Source organism: Oreochromis aureus, linkage group 10 (genome assembly GCF_013358895.1).
Source record: "Oreochromis aureus strain Israel breed Guangdong linkage group 10, ZZ_aureus, whole genome shotgun sequence".
Classification (NCBI taxonomy): domain Eukaryota; kingdom Metazoa; phylum Chordata; class Actinopteri; order Cichliformes; family Cichlidae; genus Oreochromis; species Oreochromis aureus.
This window is the reverse complement of record NC_052951.1, coordinates 1,990,007-2,005,349: the sequence shown is the minus strand read 5'-3', so window position 1 is coordinate 2,005,349 and position 15,343 is coordinate 1,990,007. Positions and strand designations below refer to the sequence as shown.

At 42.9% G+C, this 15,343-nt stretch overlaps 1 protein-coding gene across 4 annotated transcripts in view; it reads right to left on the bottom strand.

Annotated features, from left to right (window-relative positions):
* Nucleotides 1–1,878: 1,878 nt before the first annotated feature.
* LOC116326730 (vacuole membrane protein 1-like) overlaps nt 1,879–15,343 on the bottom strand; it is a 50,590-nt gene continuing 37,125 nt past the window's right edge. For all 4 annotated transcript variants that reach the window (XM_031748130.2, XM_031748131.2, XM_039618218.1 and 1 more), the window contains 2 exons: nt 5,783–5,885; nt 1,879–4,719 (listed from right to left, as the gene is read on the bottom strand). In XM_031748130.2, the coding sequence (XP_031603990.1) occupies nt 4,576–4,719; nt 5,783–5,885 (247 nt within the window). In that variant the 3' untranslated portion in view covers nt 1,879–4,575. The remainder of the gene's footprint in view (nt 4,720–5,782; nt 5,886–15,343) is intronic.

Genomic DNA, 15,343 nt, shown 5'->3' with positions numbered 1-15,343 from the left:
GGTTATGACGTGTGCGCGCATGGAAACGTGCACGGCAGGGTTAAGGAGACGGTGTTGAACTGGTCAGTTCTCGACATGAATATGCTGGTTCAGCCCACCGAGGCTTCTGCTCCAGCTGGTGCTGAAACTGAATGCAACAAGTTGAAAAAATGAAAAGGTTTGGGTTTGGCGGTGGTTGCTGTTGTCTCTGCTGCGTGTGTGTTTTATTTGTTTCTATATTTGCATTTATATCTGTGTAAGCAGGTACAAAAATGTAGCTGTATTAATATGTATGCTAATGTTATTTATTTATTTTAAAACTTCATATATCCAACACTGAACCTGTTTATTATTTACGTTCCCCATAGTAACATTTATAATTTTGTAATCTAATATTGCCAAACATCATCAACATGCTTATCTGTGGGATGTAAAATACTCTGCACTGAATAATAATTTATGTCCATAAAAAATAAAAATCATCTCAATTATTAAAAGTATTAAATCTATACGTTTTTCTCGTTATTTTAAAAAAAGTTAACTATCGAACACAGGATGTCTCGTAATTGCTGGGAATTGAATGGAGTGCACATCTACTCCAGGTTTAAGTTTTACATCACATTCTGTACATAAATGACATATTGTAGCACAGTTGTCGTCCTAAACAGGGCATGTTGTCACAAAATCCTTCTCATATGGCAGTGTCTTGTGATCGATAGTGTTTGGGGCTCGTTCGGTTTTTCCGTGTTTTCACGGGGTGACTTTCCTTTGCAAGGCATCTTTGTACCATTTGGTCCGCCTGCTCACTCCACTGTGGTCTGACACGATCCCGTGACCGCTGCTCACAAAAACGAAGGGCTTTAATGTGATTCTGAATTAGAAAAAAAAGGGAAAGAAAAGAAATCCACATTGTCAGCATAATGTAATGAGACAGAATGTGAAAGGAACTAAGTGGATAACCAAATGCAGAGTGGGCTTGCGGGTGGGCGGGTGTTGGATGAAGTCAGTGATATTTCAGCATCCCTGGGTGTTTAGCGTGCTGAAAGGAGGGGCACAAACTGGAGAGCCAGAGACAGTGAGGGGGTGGCGAGCCATGGGCAGGCAGGAGGGTGCTAGAAAGAAAGCAGCGCCACCAGATTTAACTGTAATATAGTTTATACAGCATATGGAGAGACGAGCGAGAGGACAAAAGCAGTGTCACTGCCTAACTATCAGTCCCCCAACCTGTTTAGACAGGCAGGATTTGCATGTTAGGTTTTCAGCCAGAGCCCAGGGGAAGGGTGGGGTGGGTGGAAATAGTCATCTTCATGGTGCTCTGGGTGTGGCTGCTCTGGGAACGGGACAGGACTCGGCACAGGTCACACGTCTGACCTCAGGACACAAGATCACGCTGTGTTCAAACACACCCACCAACACTGGCTTCTTGTTATTTTTTCATAACCACACAGAAGTCATGTGACATTTCATAAATATTTTAGTATTTATGCAGCTGTGTCTGTTCCAAAGCATAGGGTATTATGTATGTATTTAGTATGCAGTATAGGGTTATGGGAGTGTCACAACAATTAATAATAATGTAAAACTGATGCAGTATTATTTTACTACTTCATGGAGAGGCTGTTCAGATTAAGTACACTTTTAATTTGTGATGAGAGCCCAAACTCAGCAAAAGCTTAGCTTGGAATCTGAAATGGAGATGATGTCAGTGTAGAGAGGGCAAATCAGTAATGTGATAACTGTTTGGATCTGAAACATTAGACGTGGAAATCGGAGTTGTGATGGACTCGGTATCCTCCCAGTCCCAGTTTCTTGGCTGACACGTGAGATTCTTCGGAGGCCTGAAGGTAAACGGCGACCCGGGTGGTCAAGACTTATCGAATAATGAACAGAATACAAATCCTCGTTTTAATAGACTTTATTTAGAAAAAGTAGAACACAAAAAAAAACAGTGTATACAGCTTTAAAAAAAATAGCACAGGTACAGACATATTAAACAAGAAATACAGGCACTTACACATAGAAATATAAGCAGAATTTCTAGACAAACATGCGCGCACGCACACACACAGACACACACGCACACTGTAATGCCAAAAGGGGGCTCCCTTATGGAACAGGACGTGCTGAACGTGCCAAGAAAAGCACTTTTTAAGCCAGCGAGCCATTCCAGCGTGATTTTGCTTCACCGGGAGTACGTTTGTAGCTTTTGCTCTATTCTCGAAAAAGACGAACCTAAAATAAAATGTGTCTGTGCAGCACAAACATTCACTGGTCAAGCAACGATTTTCAGCTTTGTGTAATTACCGATGTGTGGCTGTTGGAAAAAAAAAAAAAAAAAAAAAAAAAAAAACACCCTCAAAGAGCTGTTCCAATAAAATGCAGCTTGCTACAAAAGAAAAAGTACATATTGAGCAACAGAAGAAAGTTCTCAGTAAAACAGAACAGGGAAGTGTGAAAGGGAAGGGGAAAGCTGGGTAAGCACTGCATGTACCATACCTAGCACAGAGTGTCACAATATGTGTTGCAATAAGGTGTACGCCGTCTGGATTCTCTGGAAATTCAAGAGGAAAGAGCCAACACTCACACAGAAGTGCACATAAACAGAAGTACATTGCTGACATCATTACGTGTGCATTTGCAAACACGTGAATTCACAGTTCCTCACACAGACCGACAGAAAAACCCTCACAGACGTCAGCACGGAGGAAATAAATAACAGACCCGTATCGCCGACGTTTCACAAGCGGTTGGGATAAAGGGAAGTGACATCGTGGCACACACCTCTAAATGGGAACTGATGCTAACTGAAACAATGACAATAACAGAAGGAGGACAAAACAGGATGCTGGTCAGATGAAAGAGCCCGAAATGTCAGACAGCCTACAGACTGTTGTCGCCTTGCAATCTTAACAGCCAACACCAGTCTGATAAGCTATCTGACAGGCCGAGAGTGTGACGGACATGCCTGAGACGTATGCATGTACAGAAACAACAACAACAATGAAAGGGGGGGAGGAAAAAAAAAGAAAAGAGAAAGAGCCCTAATCCTACTTACCCCGACAGGAGAAAGGAGGAGATGTGAATGTTCCGACCAGAGCCGGTGCAGAGCGCAGGGTTCAGCTCGCTCAACAGTGCCCCTCTGTTTTGAATCTACTCGAGTGATTCGTCTCCTGGCTCCGTGACTGGGGCAGTGCAACGAGTTCATTCGAGGGTTCAGCTGAGGTAACGGCACAGACGCTTTTCACTGTGCACTTGAGGGTTTTTTTTCCCCCGCTGCTTGTGCCTGCTCTAGCACCCGCTGCGCTCAGTCCAGCGTAGCACAACAGCGGTACAGAGAGGGAGAAGAAATAGCACATTTCACTGGCAATTACTGAAAAAAGGAAGGTACTGCGGACACCGAGAGCCAACTGTCGTTATCCAGGGAGCAAAAGAAAAAAAGAGAAAAATGTGATAGAAGTGGTTTTGCTTTAAGAGCTGCTCGCGTAATATCAAACACGAGCCTGCCGTCCTCGTGCAGGAGAAGAGGGCTTTAAAAAAAAGAAGACAAAGAAGAACATCTGACATCATAACACAGATTGTCTCTAAGTGTGAGGGATCAGCGGCTATCGCTCCGACTTCCAGGCAGACTCCCAGGCTATTAGTGGAGCGCAATCTGCTTTAATCCATAAAAGATAAGAAAAAAACAAAAAAGGAGAGCAACAAATGTGGCAGCCATGCCAACACGACCTACTATCTCCGTCTTGCTCTCAGTCTCACACACAGGCACGCGCACAGTTGTAGATCTGATTCAATATACGGCTGCATCTGGTAAAGTAGCCCCGGGCTGAGTCATGCGCTCTCTTCCTGGAAGCAGAACAATAAGGGCAGACAAAGGGACCAGCGGGTGATTCATGGCTGATTTATCATTTCTCTCCAAAAGTACTACAGAGCGCTTTACTGTACACACAGAAGAAGTAGTTGTCTAAAGCACCATTTACAATTGGAACCATCTATTAACATCTCTACTACAATTAACTTGGAGCTCAACAACATATAGAAATAAGAAGAGCTACCATTGACTGACACCGAGCTACAGTCCAGCATAAATACAGGATTCCTATGAGCCTGGCAGAGATACACAATAAGTCATTGTTTCTTAACCAAATAAAAAAAAAAAAAAAAAAAAAAAAAACTCTGTGCTGGTTTTATAAGATACGATTCCAACGATGCTAGCTTATTCAGATTACACAAATCCAGTGGAATAAACACTAGTGGAATAAACAGTGCAGCTTAAGGCCTACTGGGGAGAATTATCACGTGGAGCTCCTAAAAGCACCAACATTAATGCTTAAACAACACAGCAGTTTCCACGCGCTCACATGCAGCCCAGCAAACACCTACCTTACAGAGAACTATCACAGAAATCACTACCAAATGCAAAGCTTTTGAAAACAAGCAAATAGAAGTCCAAGTCGCTAATACCACAAGAGAGAAACCAGATGGGGCTCATATTTCCCTAAATACACAGCGGGGGATCAGCCAGGAGGAAAAGCAGATAGGAGGAAAGGAGTGGGAGCAGCCTGGAGGTGATGGACCAATTTGATCTCGAGCTGGCCTTCACTCCGTCTTGCTCTCCGAATACTTCTCCTGCCGTTTGCGCTTGGCGTAGCTCTGAGCCATGGAGTTGACAATGGAGCAGACAAAGAAGCATACCATGATGACCACAACCTTCTCAAAGAGCCACGACAGCCAGCTCTCCTCCTGCCAGGAACCACAGAGAGAACAGAAGAGAGAGGAGCTCTGTCAGTAAGCTCCAGAACAATCCCCTCTTTGCCCCACACACTGCTCTCCCTTCTGCTCCTGATGCTGTAGGCTAGGTGGGGATCTAGCTCCATGCGCAGGACAGATAGAGATCAGGGGTAATAAAACACGCGGCAGCCCCCACCGTCCTCCCTCTTAACGCCCCCGCTGACCCCAGCCTGTAGCCTGCCTCCACCAAGTTAAATTGCCTCGCTTCTACCCTGTAACTGCTGAAGGCTCAAGTTACAAGAAAAAAGGAACATTGTTCTAGAAATGCCTTAATCTGTCCTTGTGCAACTCAAAGTCTATCCTTTTCTTCTCCTTCCTAGAATTCAAAGGAAAAAAATATTTTCACTCAATCACTTGAATCACACAGAACGAGAGAAAGGTGGGAAATAAAGAGCCGGAGGAACAAAGTTTTCAAAGACAAATAAGCTACAACTGGCTCTTTTTTCCCCCAGATGGGGGTTTTGATGGATTGTCACTAGCGGAGGGGGTGGGCGCCCCGCTCCACAGTCAGTGCCGGGTTCAGGCGGGGCACTGAGTGCAAGTGTTTGTGTGTGACACATAGGGGAGTGACCAGGCTCGCACACACTCTCCCAATTGGTAAGATCGAGCATGAGTCAGCAGTGCTACAGTAGTACACTTCAATACAGCAAGTGAAGCCAGACCCCACACTGGCCCCTCTCCCCCTCTTTCTCCTCCCTGAACTCAAGCCCGCCCAGCAGTGCTAAGCTACTTTGTCATTCTAGCCCTGAACAGGCCCGTGTCATTTCTACAGATTATAATAAAATGCACAACATCATCACAACTTCGGATTATCAAATAATGATTTTTTAAATAAATAAAAAGAACAGTAAAACAGGTGCGCCTATTGTAGAAAATGAGTTAGGCATAAGAACGGGATAACAAAGTGGAGGGAAAGGGAACAAAAAAGGTTGGAGAAAGTGGGGTGCGTTCCACTTTTTGTTAGGCTGCAAACATGAATGAATAGAAGCTGGGCGCTGAGGCCCCTTGTACTTACAGCTGGGATCCCCTCTCCAGTGAGATGGTGCAGCTTGGCCTTCTGGGCCTCCAAGTACTCCCTGAAGGGCTTCTGCAGTGCCGCACCCAGCAGTGGAACAGCTCTGTTTCCACCAACAGGGGTGGGGGTTGGTGGTGGTGGAGGAGGAGGAAAAGGAGTGGGGGGAGGGGGGTGTAGAGAGAGAAAGACAGAGGTAGAGGGTGGAGGGGGGATGCATTGGGGAAAGAACAGGGAGGGGGTGGGGTTGCGGGGCACAAATCACATCACATCATTGTTACTCACCAGCCCAAGGGCAGCAACAAAGGGAGGCACGCTGTCCTGTCTCCTGTACAGTGTCGGCCTCGCCTGCTTCCTCTCTCCGAGAAGAGAGAAAGACGGAGAGAGCAGCGAGTGCGATCCCTTCATTGCTCATCCCCCCCCCCCCACACACACACACACACACACACACAGAGAAAAACAGACTAGCACAGCTGTAGAAATAAAACAAAATAAAATAAAAAAAACAGCAGCACTCGGTAACAAACTGAAAATTTTAAAAATCAAAACAAAAGAAAAAAAAAACAGATTAAAACAGCTGAAGTAAAGTTGGCCGGCTCTCAGTCGGCAGCTGCGGCAGCAGTAGTCACCCACATTCTCCCACTCCGCTGTGTCTGTCCTCTCACACACACACACACTCCACTTCCCCTCCCTCTCGCTCACACACACACATCGGTGAACTCGTTCAACTCCCCTGCAGTGCCTCCTCTGCCGCTGCAGCGAGGAGAAATGAATGACTTCTCAGAACTCTCACATTTATCACAGGCGGTTCCTGTAAGAACTGGTTTCAGCCAATTAATGAGGAAGTGAGTCGTACCCACGCTGTGTCATCACTGGCTGAGACCTGGGGGGATGGCCCACAGGGGGAGGGAACTCCAGTAAGACGGCCCATATTAGGAAAACCCTTTACAAGGTTTAGCCACCAACTACAAGATACTACTGAACCCCCTTCCCTCTCTCTCTCTGTCGCACACACACACACACACACACACACACACACACACTCGAAGAGAAAAAAAAGACGTGAGAGACTGCAGAGAATGCCCTAGAATAGCAAATCAGTGGCCCATCCCTTGGCTGGAGTTAGTGATTAATCACTGAACAAATACATACTAAAGACCTTTACTTCTTCTGTTTTGTAGCTATACACCGTCAGCTACATCCTCTGAGCTTTTGTTTCAAAGCATTCCCTCTGTTCCACTTCTTTTGTTCGTACTGGGAAGGCATCTTCAAAGCTCAGAGACCCATCAAAGATTTTCAGACAGGTTTGCGTGGGCAGTCATGTCACATACGGTTGAGTTTATAGCTGATAACTTTCTCTGAAGGAGGCTTGTCGTTTCCGTCCCTCCCTACCTCCACGCACGTACAAACGCACACAATGTACACACACCTATCTGCTATCTGAGGGTGAGAAAAAAAAGAGAAAAGATTGTGTCAAATGATTGAGTTAACGATGAGGAAGCCTTTTAGTAATGATTAACTTTATAACAGGTAATGGATATCCTACATGTGAATGGTTACAAAGCAGACAGGAAGTCTAACAGATGGATCACGCTTTAAATTACACAATAGAAAATGCTAAGGACACACTATCAAAAATCTTTTTGGAGGGAAACAAAGCCTCTGCTATTCCCATCCCCCATCTCACAAAATTCCTCTTACATTCACACACACACACACACACACACACACACACACACACACACACACACACACACACGCACAACCTTACCAAACTTATTTAAAATATAAAACCTGGATGAGACGCTGAATCTGAGGACAACGACTAGAAAACACAGGAGTTAAAAGCAGATAAAAGTAAACATGCAAGAACAAAGAAGGAAAGAAACAGTTTTCAGAAATGGCGGGCGAATCATCTCCTACACGATGAGCAACACTGAGTCATGAGCCAGGGCAAATCCACCAACAAAGAAGCTCAAAGCTAGCAGTCTAAAACAAGAATTTAATGCCAGAGTGAGGACGCTCTCTTGGTCTTCCCATTAAATATCAAGTGACTTTGTGTTTTTTGGGGAATATATTTTCACTTTCGACACAAGGTGCTGAGAAATTGTTGGATTTAAGAATTCCTACTGTAAGTGTGTTTGTAATTTACCTGTGAGTGTGTGTGTGTGGAACAAGTGTAGAAGGTTAACTTAGACTTTCTGATACCTGAAAATAAATGAAAGATTTGTGTCACCTGTGCATGAATTATATACATGTTAGCCAAAGTTTTACAAAGTAACTGTTGTCAAAGTTCTATTTACTTCAAATGAGAACATTTAGAGATGTTTCAGAGTTAAAGTGGATAAAAACAGCAAAAGGATTAAATGTGGCAAAAAATAAGCCTGAACAAAGTTTAACAGCAGCTTTGCTCAAATTCTGTGCGAGCAGTGAAGAGTAAAGAAAACTCAGAAGCACTGAGGCCTCGAAGAATGAGCAAATAATTTAATTAAAAAACAAACAAACTACCTAATACACTTTTTTCCGCACAGAGTCTCAGTTTTACATTAAAAGCTTTTGTCAATTTATTATACCAAGTAGAAAATGCTCATTAAAAAAAAGTGTTGGCCATGTCTACATTTTTCTGGTCACCTTTATTTAGGAAATGTCACTAAATCTACATGTTAGCACTAATTCAGCTCATTAGAATATAAAATACCAAAAATCCTCTTCAGGTTGTTGTATTTAATTCAAATAATCAGCTTTAACATGTGAACAATAAAATTACAGTTTTGTCCATTAGCTTGTCATCATGTAATGATAAAAACTGGAGCAAAAGTTTTGTGTATTTCACATGAAAATCATCCGTGTGTTCACATTCAGAGATATCAAACAGCAGTGACAAATTTATAAAACGAACAAAACAAAAATTAAACAGAAGACGGCACTTTTTTCAATTTTTTTTCTAAAGATAAAATAGTGTTTTATTGTTGAGTCCTGACATGTAGATGATTTATCAGTGATAAAAGGCTCCATGCATGAACACCATTAACAATAATTATAATTAAATTGTTACCCTTCAAAAGTAAAAAAATAAAGGTTTTCACTAACTTGGGCTTTAAATTTAAAGTTTGTTTTGTGTGTTATACGGATATATTCACACAGTAGCTGCTGTTCATACACCAGCACAAATGAAGGCAGTGTATTCTTATATCTAAATCATCAGCTTATTAATAATCACCATCGAATAGTTTCCATTTAGTCAACTGAGTAAATACGTCCTTTCATAAATTTTTATAATACAGCAGTCAATACTAAATATGTAAAAGAAACAAATTCATTTATTATCATCTGTGAACTTTTCACAATAAGAGGCGGAGCAGGAGGAATGCATAAAAAGCTTTACCCCTGCTGTACAATTTTTATTTATCATCTGAAAGAAAATCCACATTTGGAAATGTCCTGTATGTGATGAGAGTTCAAGATTTAAATGTTTGGAGCTCTCTGATACGATACGATGAGTTTAAACAAAACTATGACTTTGCTGCTTTTTTTCAAGAATGCTTTCAATCACAAGCTGATCAGCATTTTTGAACTTGAAGAGCTCGCCCAGAGATACAGGAGAAACCAGGGCACCGCCATCCTCTTACAAAACCACTAAACCAAATCACTTTTTCCATTTTTCCAAATACTTGTGAGTGCGGTCACACTGTACATCTGTGTAAAATAAACACATGGACAAAAGGCAAAACACTGACAATCAAACTGTTTAGTAAAATCCAACATTGCTGCCCTTTACAAACTCAGTGTTAGGTTAGAACATCAAACCCCAGTCGAGGTACCAATTTCATTCTGGGGAAAAAAGCCACTGCCATCAGCGTCCACACACACTTCTTCATCTGTTTCAATTATTTAAAAATCTAACTATTTAAAAAGAACATTTTTATAATTCTGCTGAAGCTAGTAAAAATTACATTAATGCTAAATGTTAGAAAAATAATGAAAAGTAAAAGAAAACAGAATTACATTTTCTCTGTGAAGTGCATCAAGAAAATCTTTACTTAATCCTTACACTTGGAAAAACGAAGGAATGTGGGTGACGAACAAAGAAAACTGTGGATTTCTTGTTTGATGGATTACGTGAACACTGTGAAATTATTCATTGCATCAAATATGCAAATAAAAAAAAACCTCATGTGTGCTCAACTTGTCATCACTTTCAGTTGCACTAAACCTGTAACAACCTGCGACACGTCTGTTCTTTAACTGTGAATAAGGTGCAACCTGATCAATAATCAGGAAAGAAAGGATGGGGGAAAGAGGCTCTGAGAAAACAAGGAAATATGGAGGGAAACCCCCACATCTCTCAAGCTTCCTGCAGCCGATTCATTCTGCAGTGGGTTAATCTGGGAGCAACCTAAACTCAGCCTTTTTTAAATTGTCTTTAATAAACTATCATTTACTCCTGTTCAAAGAGCAATATGTTTTAATGTTGTAAAGGAAAAAGAGACAAAAACAGACAAAAAAAGAGAGAGACCCCCCCCCTCCGCACACCCACACAACCAAATTCCACTGGCAGTGAGTCACAGGTGACCTTTGACATGTATGCCCCTTCCATAGGCCGCCACCTCCAAAGGCACTTGAATGCAGATGCTCTTAAAATGTACAATTTGTGTTCTTAATGCTAATTAAATCCAAGCACACACGCAATGACAAGCAGGCACACACGTGCCCGACGTCCAGGAAGAGGAAGATAGAGAACAAGGGCTCACATGACAGCCAAACCCTGGCCAGGTCCAACGGGTTACAACACCATCACAACAACTGGCTTAGGCAATCGCTGGTGTTACCCAATGCTGCACAGGGCCACAGTTCACACCTAACATAACAGCACCGACGCTGCGAGAAGCACAGTGTGGATAGGTGGTGCGCTAACCTGAGGCAATCTGACCTCTTCATCTCTCTTCCAAACACTGACACTGCAAATTTCTTTTTAATCGGCTTTCGTGGCTTACATGCCTCAATAAATTGCTACTGTTCCAACTGAACTTTATTAAGTGTTGGAATAATGGAATAATGGAATTAGGGGAGGAGTGCGATTCATTTTATAGTCGGGAAAATTTTGATTCACGTGCAAATGTTGTAAGGTAATCTGTGTCTGTGTGTGCCTGTGGGTGCGTGTCTATTCCTCCTCCAGTTCGACCGGGCTTTTTCCCAATGACTTCACCACTAAAGCATGGAGCCCACTCCTGGACGGAGATCCCCCTGCCCAGGGTGTTTATCACATCCCTGCTCTGCAGCCATCTGTGTCAGCCAGCACACATACATACACCTACATATACAGAAGCAGAGACTCATGTTCTCCTCTCCGCAGAGCTGCCAGGAAATTAGGGGGACCAGTTATAGCTTTCTATTATTCCTCTCACATAAAACACTGCTGTAGTCCCTGTGACTCCCCCCCCCCCCCCACCCCACACACACACACACACCCCTAGGTTTAGGTCACAAACTCTCTTGGTGTTGGGGATGTATGGAGTGTCTGGGTCCCCGGTAACCATGCCTGGACCCTGGGGTTATTCAGTGAGTCAGACGTGACTGAGACGCATCCAGACAAGTCATACTGTTCAGGCCACAACGGCAGATGAATGAGAAGATGAGAGATGTAGGTGTCTCCATCTAACCTGTGATGTCAGGTTTGTGGGGACGGTTGTATGGCGGGATGTATAATGACATTATTTCCTATGAGACGACATCTAGCTCTTACAAGTTAGTTACAAATGGGAAACTCTGGTTTAAGAAAACCCTCAAAAATACCAGAGTGGGGAAATTAATCTATCACACCACGCTAAGTATATGTGAAGAACAGAAACTCTCCAAGGTCACATATTTATGAGACAATCAAGCATCAGTCAAAGCAGTACGTCAGTTGCTGGGTAACAAGGTATACGTGTGTACAGTACACTGGCGAACTATACAGTGCCTCTGTGGTGTGTCATATATGTGAAATGCTAGTATTTTGTAACCACACAGGTTACTAGCTATCTGTTAAAAGCCACAGGATGCTATATAGCTTCCGCTTCAAAACTATACGTTGCGAGAGTGAAAGTTTTAGCAAATGAGATGTATTGTTGTCATCCAAGTAAGGAAATCCCAAAAAGTTGACTTTGGGAAGATGGAGTGTTTTTGTAATAATGTTTCATTTCATTTATTTATAAAGCACATTTAATAACAACAGCGAGCTGACTGAAGTGCTGTACAACCTAATAATTAAACAATAACATTAACAACATCAAACAGGTAAGACAATTCAAATAAACGGGTAACTCTCGTACAGTATAGAAAGCCAACGGCGAAAATATGTTTTAAGATGGGATTTAAAGAGAGTGACAGTTGGGTTCTTTCTAACGTGGAGAGGCAGGTCGTTCTACATTTTCGGCGCCACAACCACAAATGCCCGATCCCCTCTATGAACCATTCTAGACTTGTGTAAGGTAAGGAGCCAATGATGTTCGTACAAGACAAAAGACATCACCACCAAAAAAAGCACTGTGAAAGCATCCCTGATCATTGTGATTTATTTTCTGATCGTCCGCCCTCGAGGTCGTGGTCAGAGACGGAAAAATGGAAAGTGAACGCTCTTATGAACATTTTCCATGCTTTTCTATTCTTGAACAACACACACACACACACACACACACACACACACACACACACACACACACACACACACACACACACACACACACACACACACACACACACACACAAAGCTATCACATTAAAGTTGAATGTGACTGTAATTTAGTCCTCAGATTTGCAAAAATGACACTGTACAAGTGCATTTTCGGTATATTTGAAATGTGATTGTAGATATTTATTTGCGTTGTCACATTTAAAATGACTCGTTTCCCTGGTTTTCAGTCTGAGGCCTTAAAAAAACCAAACCTGGACAATAAAGCTATTTTTCACAGCGGTGATCATTCAGATAGAACTATCAGAAATAACCCTCTCCACAGTCTGTCCTCCCTTCCCATTACTTAGGCTGATGTGGGATGATGCGTCTGTTTTGACTGAGGTGTGACGGATGAGTGGCTGGGAGTAACAGGGGCCCGGACGTCTGCTCAGCTGGCCTCTGAGTCAGGTCCTGTCTGGGATGACTCCTTTCACAGAACACAGACACATCCTCATGACAACTGGTGAAATTACAGCACACATTAAAATGTTTATGGGATTTACAAAACAATACACTTCACAGTGGATGATGCTGATCAAGAGCTGGAGGTCACATTGTGTTCCCCTGATAAATGAGCCACTCTAAAAATGAATCAATGGCGTACTGTTTCCTAAAACAACATGCAGGCCTTTTGCCACCCTGATGAATACATTAGTAATTTCAATGCCTTGGCATGAACACGCACATGAACGATTTGATGAGTGTGGAGCATGTGCGGTGAACGACTCGGGATCAAAACAAAAGAATCGCAGTCGAACGGAGCAGGAAGTCCTGGCGCACACACACACGATGCCTCAGTGGCACATAATATGACACCAGACCTGCAACACATAGGACCTCTCCCTTTCTTTGTGTCATTCTATTTTTCTCACACACACACACACACACACACACACACACACACACACACACACACACACACACACACTAAACAATGCTATATTTCCATTCAGATCTTTGGAGTATCTCAGTGTGCCATTAATGGCAGAAACAGGCCTGCAGGACACGACCTACAGTCTTCTTGACCGACAGATTATTATTTTACATGACTGTAGTAAGACCTTTGGACTCCTCTGCTCCTGCCGCTGTGTTCCTGTCAGGCTGAAATCTGGGTAATCAGAAGTGAAGATTAAAAAAAAGTACACTCTGCTGGGCCACACATTAAATTTAATGATGCCGTATAAAAGGACAGTTGCCAGTTCCCACCACACCATTGCTCACTCTCACTGTCTTGCCCGGCTGATCGCATCATGAATGTGTTCGGGTGAATAGGCCTGGCAGTGGAAAGACTGATCAATGCCATCTTTGTCAGTACAGTTCTCAGGTGACCAACGGAGCCAGTGACTAATAGTATTGAAAATACTCCCTTCCTGCAGATTGGGTTAACAGGAAGACTTTGCTCATTTGCTCAATAAGGGCTATTTATAGGTGCAGTAAGGTGAGGTGACAAATCGAGTTCACCATTCTCAAAAAAATTCAAGGTACAAAACATCACAGCAAAACATGCAGTTCAATGTTTCGTGTCTAGTGCGCTTTTCTTTTTAAACTTGCATAAATCTCTCTGCCACAACTGGATACCTTCTGCTTCAATCAGACTACTGCGGTGCCAGAGCATTCAAAAGAATCCCCTCCTGCCTGCGAGCACACCATAGCTACCTTCAACCCAGACACCCCGTCATTCAGTACGAAACCACACAAACCTAGTTTCTATATGAACTAGGCGTGAGTGTTCAACGTAAGTGAAATTCAGTGGAAACGAGCAGTAACAGATCTTTCTCCCCTTAAACACCAGAAGTTCAGTACGTGTGCATAAATAACTGCACTTCTGTGAACACCCAGAATAGTTTGATTTGCATGGTTCTCAGTAACTTCTCCAGCAGCCACAGCTTGGTTGAGTTGTTTTATAGTTAAGGTCCACAGGAAGCTGCGCTGACCCTGCACTCAAGAGGAAACAAAAGAAATGAAATTGAATCTAAACGGTTCTTCACAAGCAACCGAATCTCACTTTCATCACTTTACATTTTCAAATACGCGACGTTGATCGTGTTTAGAAGGATTTTTTTGTCACAAAACAAAAAGTAAATGCTGAAAATAATCTGTCACACGGAGAAATATTCCAACTGAGTTTACCGACTGATTGTTATTCCACCAAGAGTACCTAAGTCATTATAATCATAGCACAACACTGAATGTAAATGCAAAGCCTAACTTGAAATGCTCCTCTATGATTCAGCGAGTGGTTCACACTATCACCCACCGGCCTGCTCTGACCTGCGTCTCCTCCTCCCGTGCAGGGCTGCCTGCTGGGATCTCCTAATGCTGACTGCCTTATGTAGCAGAAACAGCCATCTGGAGGCCCATTGTGCTGGTAATTGACTCATGTCTTAGAGATGGACTCGCATGGAAATAGGTGCATTCTCATGAAGACGTGCTGGGGTTCCCCGTGGCCTCAGCACACCGGTTTCTACAGCACAACCTATTCAGGTCTCGACTCCTCTCTGCATGTCAATGGTTTTCTCTCAGAGTCTGACAAAGACTACCCTTCCCCTGATCCATGGCTATGAAGGAATTGTCAAGCTCCATACAAAAGAACCTACTGCTGACTTAGTGAAGAACAGGGTGTGATGTCAAAAGATGAGATAATATGAAACAAATTTCTCATCTTGCATTTAGAGTAAGTTCATCCAGTTCCACCACAGGGACCACTGACAAGGCGTAAACACAACAGGATCACTGCAGTTTGTCTTACAATTAGAGAAAGCGTCTGTTATTTCCTGTCCAGTTATCGGTTACAAATGGTTGATGAAGAAATGGCACGAATCAGAGTAAACTGTTCACCCGAACACTTACAA